Source organism: Oncorhynchus nerka, unplaced genomic scaffold (assembly GCF_034236695.1).
Source record: "Oncorhynchus nerka isolate Pitt River unplaced genomic scaffold, Oner_Uvic_2.0 unplaced_scaffold_1486, whole genome shotgun sequence".
NCBI lineage: Eukaryota > Metazoa > Chordata > Actinopteri > Salmoniformes > Salmonidae > Oncorhynchus > Oncorhynchus nerka.
In genome coordinates, this window is record NW_027039828.1 from 74,407 (window position 1) to 89,851 (window position 15,445).

The 15,445-nt window shown below is 41.7% G+C and overlaps 1 protein-coding gene across 1 annotated transcript in view; it reads right to left on the reverse strand.

Moving 5' to 3' along the window:
* tubgcp5 (tubulin gamma complex component 5) overlaps nt 1-14,942 on the reverse strand; it is a 71,735-nt gene extending 56,793 nt beyond the window's left edge. Inside the window, exons 1-8 of the mRNA XM_065015354.1 lie at nt 14,375-14,942; nt 14,212-14,265; nt 14,015-14,123; nt 13,008-13,104; nt 12,841-12,917; nt 9,322-9,448; nt 1,424-1,541; nt 1,138-1,227 (exon numbers count right to left, since the gene is read on the reverse strand). Of these exons, the coding sequence (XP_064871426.1) occupies nt 1,138-1,227; nt 1,424-1,541; nt 9,322-9,448; nt 12,841-12,917; nt 13,008-13,104; nt 14,015-14,123; nt 14,212-14,265; nt 14,375-14,514 (812 nt within the window). The 5' untranslated portion in view covers nt 14,515-14,942. The remainder of the gene's footprint in view (nt 1-1,137; nt 1,228-1,423; nt 1,542-9,321; nt 9,449-12,840; nt 12,918-13,007; nt 13,105-14,014; nt 14,124-14,211; nt 14,266-14,374) is intronic.
* Nucleotides 14,943-15,445: the final 503 nt, after the last annotated feature.

The following is a 15,445-nucleotide window of genomic DNA, read 5'->3' on the forward strand; positions in this document are numbered from 1 at the left end:
CCCCACTATATAGGCCATTCACCAGCCCCCAATATATAGGCCATTCACCAGCCCCCACTATAGGCCATTCACCAGCCCCCACTATATAGGCCATTCACCAGCCCCACTATATAGGCCATTCACCAGCCCCCACTATATAGGCCATTCACCAGCCCCCACTATATAGGCCATTCACCTGATCATTCGTTTCTTCCCGCTCATATAGTCCAGAAAGAAAATATTCTATCCAGTATAAAGGCTGAAGGAGGAGAAGTCCCCAGCTCATTGTCTAAGAAGGTTACCATGGTAAAGACTATCCTGAGTCACGCCTGAGAGCATCAGCATGGAAATTGGACCACGATGACAACAAAAAGTCTCAGTGGAATTACACAACCTGCCAGCACGGAAATGTCGACAGTCGCTACCAAGAGAACCATCCCATCTTACCGCAGTGTCTCCCGGATCAACCATCCCATCTTGCCGCAGTGTCTCCCGGATCAACCATCCCATCTTACCACAGTGTCTCCCGGATCAACCATCCCATCTTACCACACCATCAACCATCCCATCTTACCACAGTGTCTCCCGGATCAACCATCCCATCTTACCACAGTGGATCAACCATCCCATCTTACCACAGTGTCTCCCGGATCACCATCCCATCCCATCTTACATCACCACAGTGTCTCCAGATCAACCATCCCATCTTACCACAGTGTCTCCCGGATCAACCATCCCATCTTACCACAGTGTCTCCCAGATCAACCATCCCATCTTACCACAGTGTCTCCCGGATCAACCATCCCATCTTACCACAGTGTCTCCCGGATCAACCATCCCATCTTACCACAGTGTCTCCCGGATCAACCATCTCATCTTACCGCAGTGTCTCCCGGATCAACCATCCCATCTTACCACAGTGCCCACCCGGATCAACCATCCCATCTTACCACAGTGTCTCTCGGATCAACCATCCCATCTTACCACAGTGCCCACCCGGGTCAACCATCCCATCTTACCACAGTGCCCACCCGGATCAACCATCCCATCTTACCACAGTGCCCACCCGGATCAACCATCCCATCTTACCACAGTGTCTCTCGGATCAACCATCCCATCTTATCACAGTGCCCACCCGGATCAACCATCCCATCTTACCACAGTGTCTCTCGGATCACTTGCGTCTCGGTGACAAAGGCTTTCTCTTCAGGCAGATACAACGGGTCAGTGTTGTACACGTGTTGGTCCCTGTGGAGAAAAAAACAACGCAATATAAAGCTTTAGGATTTCAATTACAATCTCTTCACAAACATCAACACAGCATGCTCAGATAACCATGTCTGCCCAGAGCCCTTTGGGCCAGGTCAAAAGTAGTGTACTATATAGGGAATCGTGTTCTATTTGGGACTCAACCCAGGTTGCATTCTGGGTTCAGGGGTCATACCAGACGTTGAGCAGGTTGGAGTGTAGATGGAGACTGTGAGGGAAGCGGGCAGTGTGGCCCTGCCAGTACGGAGTAACCACATGTTGCTCTAACCAGGACCTGGCATCAGGCTCACCCACTGTAATCACAAGACAACAAACCCACTGTAACCACAACAAACCCACTGTAACCACAACAAACCCACTGTAATCACAAGACAACAAACCCACTGTAACCACAACAAACCCACTGTAATCACAATAAACCCACTGTAACCACAATAAACCCACTGTAATCACAAGACAACAAACCCACTGTAATCACAATAAACCCACTGTAATCACAAGACAATAAACCCACTGTAATCACAATAAACCCACTGTAACCACAATAAACCCACTGTAATCACAAGACAACAAACCCACTGTAACCACAACACAATAAACCCACTGTAACCACAACACAATAAACCCACTGTAGTCACAATAAACCCACTGTAGCCACAATAAACCCACTGTAGCCACAATAAACCCACTGTAGTCACAATAAACCCACTGTAACCACAATAAACCCACTGTAGCCACAATAAACCCACTGTAGTCACAATAAACCCACTGTAGTCACAATAAACCCACAACACAATAAACCTACTGTAATCACAACACAATAAACCTACTGTAGTCACAAGACAATAAACCCGCTGTAATCACAAGACAATAAACCCGCTGTAATCACAAGACAATAAACCCGCTGTAGTCACAAACCCACTGTAACCACAATAAACCCACTGTAATCACAACACAATAAACCCACTGTAGTCACAACACAATAAACCCACTGTAACCACAATAAACCCACTGTAATCACAATAAACCCACTGTAACCACAATAAACCCACTGTAACCACAATAAACCCACTGTAATCACAATAAACCCACTGTAACCACAATAAACCCACTGTAACCACAATAAACCCACTGTAATCACAATAAACCCACTGTAACCACAATAAACCCACTGTAACCACAATAAACCCACTGTAACCACAATAAACTCACTGTAGTCACAACACAATAAACCCACTGTAGTCACAAGACAATAAACCCACTGTAATCACAATAAACCCACTGTAGTCACAACACAATAAACCCACTGTAATCACAATAAACCCACTGTAGTCACAATAAACCCACTGTAACCACAATAAACCCACTGTAGTCACAATAAACCCACAGTAGTCATAATAAACCCACTTTGGTCATAATAAACCCACTGTAATCACAAGACAATAAACCCACTGTAGTCACAACACAATAAACCCACTGTAGTCACAATAAACCCACTGTAGTCACAATAAACCCACTGTAGTCACAATAAACCCACTGTAATCACAAGAAAAATAAACCTGCTGTAATCACAAGACAATAAACCCGCTATAATCACAAGACAATAAACCCACTGTAACCACAATAAACCCACTGTAATCACAAGACAATAAACCCGCTATAACAACAACACAATAAACCCACTGTAATCACAAGACAATAAACCCACTGTAATCACAAGACAATAAACCCACTGTAATCACAAGACAATAAACCCACTGTAATCACAAGACAATAAACCCACTGTAATCACAAGACAATAAACCCGCTGTAATCACAAGACAATAAACCCACTGTAATCACAAGACAATAAACCCGCTGTAATCACAAGACAATAAACCCGCTGTAATCACAAGACAATAAACCCGCTGTAATCACAATAAACCCACTGTAGTCACAATAAACCCACTGTAGTCACAATAAACCCACTGTAACCACAATAAACCCACTGTAGTCACAATAAACCTACTGTATTCACAATAAACCCACTGTAACAACAATAAACCCACTGTAGTCACAATAAACCCACTGTAGTCACAATAAACCCACTTTAATCACAATAAACCCACTGTAACGACAATAAACCCACTGTAATCACAAGACAACAAACCCACTGTAATCACAATAAACCCACTGTAACCACAATAAACCCACTGTAGTCACAATAAACCCACTGTAGCCACAATAAACCCACTGTAACCACAATAAACCCACTGTAACCACAATAAACCCACTGTAACCACAATAAACCCACTGTAACCACAATAAACCCACTGTAACCACAATAAACCCACTGTAATCACAATAAACCCACTGTAGTCACAATAAACCCAATGTAATCACAATAAACCCACTGTAGTCACAATAAACCCACTGTAGTCACAATAAACCCACTGTAGTCACAATAAACCCACTGTAGTCACAATAAACCCACTGTAGTCACAATAAACCCACTGTAATCACAATAAACCCACTGTAATCACAAGACAATAAACCCGCTGTAATCACAATAAACCCACTGTAATCACAATAAACCCACTGTAATCACAAGACAATAAACCCGCTGTAATCACAAGACAATAAACCCGCTATAATCACAACACAATAAACCCACTGTAATCACAAGACAATAAACCCGCTGTAATCACAATAAACCCACTGTAATCACAATAAACCCACTGTAATCACAAGACAATAAACCCGCTGTAATCACAAGACAATAAACCCGCTATAATCACAACACAATAAACCCACTGTAACCACAATAAACCCACAAGACAATAAACCCGCTGTAGTCACAACACAATAAACCCACAACACAATAAACCCACTGTAGTCACAATAAACCCACTGTAGTCACAATAAACCCACTGTAGTCACAATAAACCCGCTGTAGTCACAACACAATAAACCCACAACACAATAAACCCACTGTAGTCACAATAAACCCACTGTAACCACAATAAACCCACTGTAACCACAATAAACCCACTGTAACCACAATAAACCCGCTGTAGTCACAACACAATAAACCCGCTGTAGTCACAACACAATAAACCCGCTGTAGTCACAACACAATAAACCCGCTGTAGTCACAACACAATAAACCCGCTGTAGTCACAACACAATAAACCCACTGTAGTCACAATAAACCCACTGTAGTCACAATAAACCCACTGTAGTCACAATAAACCCACTGTAGTCACAATAAACCCACTGTAGTCACAATAAACTCACTGTAGTCACAATAAACCCACAAGACAATAAACCCGCTGTAGTCACAACACAATAAACCCACTGTAATCACAAACCCACTGTAGTCACAAACCCACTGTAACCACAATAAACCCACTGTAGTCACAATAAACCCACTGTAATCACAATAAACCCACTGTAATCACAATAAACCCACTGTAATCACAATAAACCCACTGTAACCACAATAAACCCACTGTAACCACAATAAACCCACTGTAGTCACAATAAACCCACTGTAATCACAAGACAATAAACCCACTGTAGTCACAATAAACCCACTGTAACCACAATAAACCCACTGTAACCACAATAAACCCACTGTAACCACAATAAACCCACTGTAACCACAATAAACCCACTGTAACCACAATAAACCACTGTAACCACAATAAACCCACTACCACAATAAACCCACTGTAATCACAAACCCACTGTAGTCACAAACCCACTGTAGTCACAATAAACCCGCTGTAGTCACAACACAATAAACCCGCTGTAGTCACAATAAACCCACTGTAGTCACAATAAACCCACTGTAGTCACAATAAACCCACTGTAGTCACAACACAATAAACCCACTGTAATCACAAACCCACTGTAGTCACAAACCCACTGTAACCACAATAAACCCACTGTAGTCACAATAAACCCACTGTAGTCACAATAAACCCACTGTAATCACAATAAACCCACTGTAGTCACAATAAACCCACTGTAGTCACAATAAACCCACTGTAGTCACAATAAACCCACTGTAATCACAATAAACCCACTGTAGTCACAATAAACCCACTGTAGTCACAATAAACCCACTGTAATCACAATAAACCCACTGTAATCACAATAAACCCACTGTAATCACAAGACAATAAACCCACTGTAGTCACAACACAATAAACCCACTGTAGTCACAACACAATAAACCCACTGTAACCACAATAAACCCACTGTAGTCACAATAAACCCGCTGTAGTCACAAGACAATAAACCCACTGTAATCACAATAAACCCACTGTAATCACAATAAACCCACTGTTACCACAATAAACCCACTGTAATCACAATAAACCCACTGTAGTCACAATAAACCCACTGTAGTCACAATAAACCCACTGTAGTCACAATAAACCCACTGTAACCACAATAAACCACTGTAATCACAATAAACCCACTGTAGTCACAATAAACCCACTGTAGTCACAATAAACCCACTGTATTCACAATAAACCCATTGTAATCACAATAAACCCACTGTAATCACAAGACAATAAACCCACTGTAGTCACAACACAATAAACCCACTGTAACCACAATAAACCCACTGTAGTCACAATAAACCCGCTAGAGTCACAAGACAATAAACCCACTGTAATCACAATAAACCCACTGTAACCACAATAAACCCACTGTAGTCACAATAAACCCGCTAGAGTCACAAGACAATAAACCCACTGTAATCACAATAAACCCACTGTAACCACAATAAACCCACTGTAATCACAATAAACCCACTGTAATCACAATAAACCCACTGTAGTCACAACACAATAAACCCACTGTAATCACAATAAACCCACTGTAACCACAATAAACCCACTGTAATCACAATAAACTCACTGTAACCACAATAAACCCACTGTAGTCACAATAAACCCACTGTAACCACAATAAACCCACTGTAGTCACAATAAACCCACTGTAACCACAATAAACCCACTGTAGTCACAATAAACCCACTGTAACCACAATAAACCCACTGTAGTCACAATAAACCCACTGTAACCACAATAAACCACTGTAGTCACAATAAACCCACTGTAACCACAATAAACCCACTGTAATCACAAGACAATAAACCCACTGTAGTCACAACACAATAAACCCACTGTAATCACAATAAACACACTGTAACCACAATAAACCCACTGTAGTCACAATAAACCCACTGTAACCACAATAAACCCACTGTAGTCACAATAAACCCACTGTAATCACAATAAACCCACTGTAACCACAATAAACCCACTGTAGTCACAATAAACCCACTGTAGTCACAACACAATAAACCCACTGTAATCACAATAAACCCACTGTAATCACAATAAACCCACTGTAATCACAATAAACCCACTGTAATCACAAGACAATAAACCCACTGTAGTCACAACACAATAAACCCACTGTAACCACAATAAACCCACTGTAGTCACAATAAACCCGCTATAGTCACAAGACAATAAACCCACTGTAATCACAATAAACCCACTGTAACCACAATAAACCCACTGTAACCACAATAAACCCACTGTAACCACAATAAACCCACTGTAGTCACAATAAACCCACTGTAATCACAATAAACCACTGTAGTCACAATAAACCCACTGTAACCACAATAAACCCGCTGTAGTCACAATAAACCCGCTGTAGTCACAACACAATAAACCCGCTGTAGTCACAACACAATAAACCCGCTGTAGTCACAATAAACCCACTGTAGTCACAATAAACCCACTGTAGTCACAATAAACCCACAAGACAATAAACCCGCTGTAGTCACAACACAATAAACCCACTGTAATCACAAACCCACTGTAGTCACAAACCCACTGTAACCACAATAAACCCACTGTAGTCACAATAAACACACTGTAACCACAATAAACCCACTGTAATCACAAGACAATAAACCCACTGTAGTCACAATAAACCCACTGTAATCACAATAAACCCACTGTAGTCACAATAAACTCACTGTAGTCACAATAAACCCACTGTAACCACAATAAACCCACTGTAATCACAATAAACCCACTGTAACCACAATAAACCCACTGTAATCACAATAAACCCACTGTAGTCACAATAAACTCACTGTAGTCACAATAAACCCACTGTAACCACAATAAACCCACTGTAATCACAATAAACCCACTGTAATCACAATAAACCCACTGTAATCACAAGACAATAAACCCACTGTAGTCACAACACAATAAACCCACTGTAACCACAATAAACCCACTGTAGTCACAACAAACCCGCTGTAGTCACAAGACAATAAACCCACTGTAATCACAATAAACCCACTGTAACCACAATAAACCCACTGTAACCACAATAAACCCACTGTAGTCACAATAAACCCACTGTAGTCACAATAAACCCACTGTAACCACAATAAACCCACTGTAACCACAATAAACCCACAAGACAATAAACCTGCTGTAGTCACAACACAATAAACCCACTGTAACCACAATAAACCCACTGTAGTCACAATAAACCCACTGTAGTCACAATAAACCCACTGTAGTCACAATAAACCCACTGTAGTCACAATACACCCGCTGTAGTCACAATACACCCGCTGTAGTCACAATAAACCCGCTGTAGTCACAACACAATAAACCCGCTGTAGTCACAATAAACCCACTGTAGTCACAATAAACCCACTGTAGTCACAATAAACCCACAAGACAATAAACCCACTGTAATCACAAACCCACTGTAGTCACAAACCCACTGTAACCACAATAAACCCACTGTAGTCACAATAAACCCACTGTAACCACAATAAACCCACTGTAATCACAAGACAACAAACCCACTGTAATCACAAGACAACAAACCCACTGTAATCACAAGACAACAAACCCACTGTAATCACAATAAACCCACTGTAGTCACAATAAACCCACTGTAACCACAATAAACCCACTGTAACCACAATAAACCCACTGTAATCACAAGACAACAAACCCACTGTAATCACAAGACAACAAACCCACTGTAATCACAATAAACCCACTGTAACCACAATAAACCCACTGTAATCACAATAAACCCACTAACCACAATAAACCCACTGTAACCACAATAAACCCACTAACCACAATAAACCCACTGTAACCACAATAAACCCACTGTAACCACAATAAACCCACTGTAACCACAATAAACCCACTGTAGTCACAATAAACCCACAAGACAATAAACCCGCTGTAGTCACAACACAATAAACCCACTGTAACCACAATAAACCCACTGTAACCACAATAAACCCACTGTAGTCACAATAAACCCACTGTAGTCACAATAAACCCACTGTAATCACAAGACAATAAACCCACTGCAATCACAAGACAATAAACCCACTGTAATCACAAGACAATAAACCCACTGTAATCACAAGACAATAAACCCACTGTAATCACAAGACAATAAACCCACTGTAACCACAATAAACCCACTGTAACCACAATAAACCCACTGTAATCACAATAAACCCACTGTAATCACAATAAACCCACTGTAACCACAATAAACCCACTGTAGTCACAATAAACCCACTGTAACCACAATAAACCCACTGTAGTCACAATAAACCCACTGTAGTCACAATAAACCCACTGTAGTCACAATAAACCCACTGTAACCACAATAGACCCACTGTAGTCACAATAAACCCACTGTAATCACAATAAACCCACTGTAGTCACAATAAACCCACTGTAATCACAATAAACCCACTGTAACCACAATAAACCCACTGTAATCACAAGACAATAAACCCACTGTAATCACAAGACAATAAACCCACTGTAATCACAAGACAATAAACCCACTGTAATCACAAGACAATAAACCCGCTGTAATCACAAGACAATAAACCCACTGTAATCACAAGACAATAAACCCACTGTAATCACAACACAATAAACCCACTGTAACCACAAGATTGGGCTTCAGGTATTGAGAGTATATGATCTGTACCTGTCCAGGTAACAGGGACCGTCTTCTCCTGGTCCTCCTGGGGAGTCCGGTCCACCTGTATCCCAGAATCCTCTCTGCTGAGCGGCTGCTGACTGTCCTCGTCCTCGCTCTCCTCCTCAGACCACTCCTAGATAGAGAGATGTTTAACAGACCGCTCCTAGATAGAGATGTTTAACAGACTGCTCCTAGATAGAGATGTTTAACAGACCGCTCCTAGATAGAGAGATGTTTAACAGACCACTCCTATGGTAGAGATGTTTAACAGACCGCTCCTAGATAGAGATGTTTAACAGACCGCTCCTATGGTAGAGATGTTTAACAGACTGCTCCTATGGTAGAGATGTTTAACAGACCGCTCCTATGGTAGAGATGTTTAACAGACCGCTCCTATGGTAGAGATGTTTAACAGACCGCTCCTATGGTAGAGATGTTTAACAGACCGCTCCTATGGTAGAGATGTTTAACAGACCGCTCCTAGATAGAGAGATGTTTAACAGACCACTCCTAGATAGAGATGTTTAACAGACCGCTCCTAGATAGAGATGTTTAACAGACCACTCCTAGATAGAGAGATGTTTAACAGACCACTCCTATGGTAGAGATGTTTAACAGACCGCTCCTAGATAGAGAGATGTTTAACAGACCACTCCTATGGTAGAGATGTTTAACAGACCGCTCCTAGATAGAGATGTTTAACAGACCGCTCCTATGGTAGAGATGTTTAACAGACTGCTCCTATGGTAGAGATGTTTAACAGACCGCTCCTATGGTAGAGATGTTTAACAGACCGCTCCTATGGTAGAGATGTTTAACAGACCGCTCCTAGATAGAGATGTTTAACAGACCGCTCCTAGATAGAGATGTTTAACAGACCGCTCCTAGATAGAGATGTTTAACAGACCACTCCTAGATAGAGAGATGTTTAACAGACCGCTCCTATGGTAGAGATGTTTAACAGACCGCTCCTAGATAGAGAGATGTTTAACAGACCACTCCTAGATAGAGATGTTTAACAGACCGCTCCTAGATAGAGATGTTTAACAGACCACTCCTAGATAGAGAGATGTTTAACAGACCACTCCTATGGTAGAGATGTTTAACAGACCGCTCCTAGATAGAGATGTTTAACAGACCGCTCCTAGATAGAGATGTTTAACAGACCGCTCCTAGATAGAGATGTTTAACAGACCGCTCCTAGATAGAGATGTTTAACAGACCGCTCCTAGATAGAGATGTTTAACAGACCGCTCCTAGATAGAGATGTTTAACAGACCGCTCCTAGATAGAGATGTTTAACAGACCGCTCATAGATAGAGATGTTTAACAGACTGCTCCTATGGTAGAGATGTTTAACAGACCGCTCCTATGGTAGAGATGTTTAACAGACCGCTCCTATGGTAGAGATGTTTAACAGACCGCTCCTATGGTAGAGATGTTTAACAGACCGCTCCTATGGTAGAGATGTTTAACAGACCGCTCCTATGGTAGAGATGTTTAACAGACCACTCCTAGATAGAGATGTTTAACAGACCGCTCCTATGGTAGAGATGTTTAACAGACCGCTCCTAGATAGAGATGTTTAACAGACCACTCCTAGATAGATGTTTAACAGACCGCTCCTAGATAGAGAGATGTTTAACAGACCACTCCTATGGTAGAGATGTTTAACAGACCGCTCCTAGATAGAGAGATGTTTAACAGACCACTCCTATGGTAGAGATGTTTAACAGACCGCTCCTAGATAGAGAGATGTTTAACAGACCGCTCCTAGATAGAGATGTTTAACAGACCACTCCTAGATAGAGAGATGTTTAACAGACAGCTCCTAGATAGAGAGATGTTTAACAGACCACTCCTATGGTAGAGATGTTTAACAGACCGCTCCTAGATAGAGAGATGTTTAACAGACCGCTCCTAGATAGAGAGATGTTTAACAGACCACTCCTATGGTAGAGATGTTTAACAGACCGCTCCTAGATAGAGAGATGTTTAACAGACCACTCCTAGATAGAGATGTTTAACAGACCACTCCTAGATAGAGATGTTTAACAGACCACTCCTAGATAGAGATGTTTAACAGACCGCTCCTAGATAGAGATGTTTAACAGACCGCTCCTAGATAGAGATGTTTAACAGACCACTCCTAGATAGAGATGTTTAACAGACCACTCCTAGATAGAGATGTTTAACAGACCACTCCTAGATAGAGATGTTTAACAGACCGCTCCTATGGTAGAGATGTTTAACAGACCGCTCCTATGGTAGAGATGTTTAACAGACCGCTCCTAGATAGAGAGATGTTTAACAGACCGCTCCTAGATAGAGAGATGTTTAACAGACCGCTCCTAGATAGAGAGATGTTTAACAGACCGCTCCTAGATAGAGAGATGTTTAACAGACCACTCCTAGATAGAGATGTTTAACAGACCACTCCTAGATAGAGATGTTTAACAGACAGCTCCTAGAGAGATGTTTAACAGACAGCTCCTAGATAGAGATGTTTAACAGACCGCTCCTATGGTAGAGATGTTTAACAGACCGCTCCTATGGTAGAGATGTTTAACAGACAGCTCCTAGATAGAGAGATGTTTAACAGACCGCTCCTAGATAGAGAGATGTTTAACAGACCGCTCCTAGATAGAGAGATGTTTAACAGACAGCTCCTAGATAGAGAGATGTTTAACAGACCGCTCCTATGGTAAAGAGGTAGATGAACACAGACCGCATGAGAGGAATGTACACAAGGACGAGGAATAGAGACAGTTTGTGGAAGTATGCCGTATCTACTTTGAAGAACTAGTCAAATTATTTGGTCAGACAGCTATGAAGCGTACTGAGACAGGCTAGCTAAATAGGATGACTGTTCTCCCCGTGCTGTCTTCAGAGATAACATTAGATGGTCTGGCTGGCTGCTACTGCCTTAGCAGAGATGAGATGATGACTTTAAGGAATGAAAAATAATAAAGTCATCAGATACAAAATGCAATATACACAACTGAAATATTGTATTATTTCATAGGAATTTCCTATTTTTCAATTGATGTCTACCCAATGTGGACCTGACAAAGACAATGGAATATTTTCTTCCACTATTTTTGGCTTTGGAATTTCAATTAAAAAGCTCTGAAATCATTTTAATGTCGTCATTTTATGATGCATTTGATGTTGTAAAAAAAATATATAATTTTTTAATCTTGGAACCAAAACCAAACCGACCTCAAAAAGCACTAATCACTCAGTAGTAAGAGAGAGAGAGACTCCTGTTAGAGACAGTTAACAGTTAGCATCAAAACAAGGCCAAGAAGAGGAAGGACTACACACTACTACAAACTGACTGAATCAGAGAGAGGGCTTGGAGAGAGATGGCTCTGGTCAATAAGGGTGGCATTTGGACAGCACCACGGTTTTCAAAACAGTACAGTAGATTCTGGTAATAATATAAATGAAGGGCTGAACATCATGGAACACGTTTGAAATGGAAAATATGCAGAAGAAAGAGTTGAAGCATGTTTTACTCACTGGGGTGTCTGGATATGGATCTGTGTCTAGCTCTCCTTCCTGTAAATATCCACACCAGTCAAAGTCGTCTTCTTTCTCTACACAGACACAGGGGATCATGTAGTCCAGACTGAGAACACATCAGGAGTAAGAGGAACATCAGAGGAATGAAGGGGTTATGTACTCACCAGTCTCCTTCAGTCTGGGTGTCTCGCTGTAGTTGGAGTTAAGGGGAGAGTCGGAGAGGTGTAGGAGAAGGTCCAGAAGACTGTGATGAACATCAGTCTGTAACAAAACATAGGAGGACACAAGGTAGGTCATTCACTGCACTGCAAACTAAGCGTACAGGTTCATTTTATGATACAGGCTGTGTGCATTATGTTGATCATATGCGAGCCTGCCAGACGAGCTAAATGCCTTTTACGCTAGCTTTGAGGCAAGAAACACTGAAGCATGCATGAGAGCACTAGCTGTTCCAGACGACTGTGTGATCACGCTCTCCGTAGCCGATGTGAGCAAGACCTTTAAACAGGTCAACATTCACAAAGCCGTGGGGCCAATCAGATTACCAGGACGTGTACTGAGAGCACAGACCAATCAGCAAGGGTCTTCCCTGACATTTTTACACCACAAACTGTCATGTTCCAAACACACAGAGACCGTCGCGAAGAGGGCACGACAACACCGTTTCCCCCTCAGGAGACCGAAAAGATTTGGCATGGGTCCTCAGATCCTCAAAAAAATCTACAGCTGCAACATCGAGAGGTTGCATCACTGGTTGCATCACTGCCTGGTATGGCAACAGCTTGGCCTCCGACCGCAAGGCTCTACAGAGGGTAGTGCGTACGGCCCAGTACATAACCGGGGCCAAGCTTCCTGACATCCAGGACCTCTATACCAGGCAGTGTCAGAGGAAGGCCCCAAAAAATTGTCAAAGACTCCAGTCACACAAGTCAAAAACTGTTCTCTCTACAACCGCACAGCAAGTGGTACCGGAGCCCCAAGTCTAAGACCAAAATGTTCCTAAACAGCTTCTACCCCCAAGACAGAAGACTGCTGAACAACTAATCAAATGCCCACCCAGACTATTTACATTGACCTTTCAGTAACTGGTCACTATGCTTCCTGCCCCCCCACCCCCACCTCACTTGTAATTATACAGTCTGTGTGCAGTATGTTTCTTGTCCAACCATACCTTAGTTCCATCTGTGTTGGGTAGAGGTGAGTTGAGGAACTCTTCTGTCAGTCTGACCCAGCTCTCTGCTTTACTCAGGTCTGAATGCACCATCAGTTTCTCATAGATCCTGAAACAGTGGTATTTCATCATGCTCATAATGAACAGGTAACGTTAATTCTACATACACAAATCATATAACCTGTTTGCCAACTCACCCATTCACACTGCGTTGAACTTTATGACTATTGGCATCTAGGAAACGGTGAAACCTGCCAACACAGAGACAAACCCACGATGACCATCATAACAATTCATCTTTGACCATATCACCTTTTCTAAAGCAGCTGTGTAATCATAATTAAAATGTGGCATCCTTACCTGAAATTGGACCAGGTAAATTTCAGTGCCAGTTGAAAGTTCTGCTCTTCTTCATCTTGAATCCCACTGATGTGTTTGACCAGGTTCTTCACCTCTTCCTCGGTCTCCTTTTCGAATTTGGTCCAGTGCGCCTGTGACATTGTTGTGACCAATTTGGCTAGCGTTAGCTAAGTTAGCAAGCTAATACATTCACTGTGCTGTAAAATTCACCAAAGAAAAAAATGCATGTATTGATAGCTGGACTCTTGATGCTGTATCGTCGGATAGTGCCAGCTAAATCTTGTTCAATTAGCTAGCCAGCTTATTAGCTGGCCGTTGCGTTGAAATTCATTCTGTGGAAACAGTGGGAGCTAGCTAGCTACGCGTTAGCAACGAGTAGAGGCCTAAAGACACGTCCCTTGAAGTTATGATACTAAACTAGAGAAATTAAATCGTTGCATGCATTATTTATGCATCAGAAGACGTTGCAATGAATGAATTTGTTTTAGCTCTCCGCCGTTAATGTTTATTATGACAGCTAGCTATCTTCATGCAACAACTTCTCGACTACTAGCAACGCTAACGATGACGTCACTGTCCTATGGTAATGAGAAAACCTTCAAAATAAAAGCCCACATTTCAAACCATTAAAAAAAAAAGTTTTTAATTAACTAGGCAAGTCAGTTAAGAAGAAATTCTTATTTACAATGACTGCCTACCAGAATACAAAAGGACTTGTGCGGGGATGGGGTCTGGGATAAAAAATGTAAAAATGTAATAAAAATATAGGAGAAACACACATGACAAGAGACACCACAACACCACCTAAAGAGAGAGCTAAGACAACAACATAGCAAGGCAGCAACACATAAACACAGCATGGTAGCAACACAACATGGTAGCAACACAAAGGGCAAGAAGGTAGAGGCAAAAATACATCACATGAAGCAGCCACAACTGTCAGTAAGAGTGTCCATGATTGAGTCTTTGAATGACAATAACAAGGCTATACACCCTGGTACAGAGTCAATGTGCGGGGGTACAGGTTAGTCGAGGTAATTGAGGGAAAATGTCAAATTAAATCATCAAATT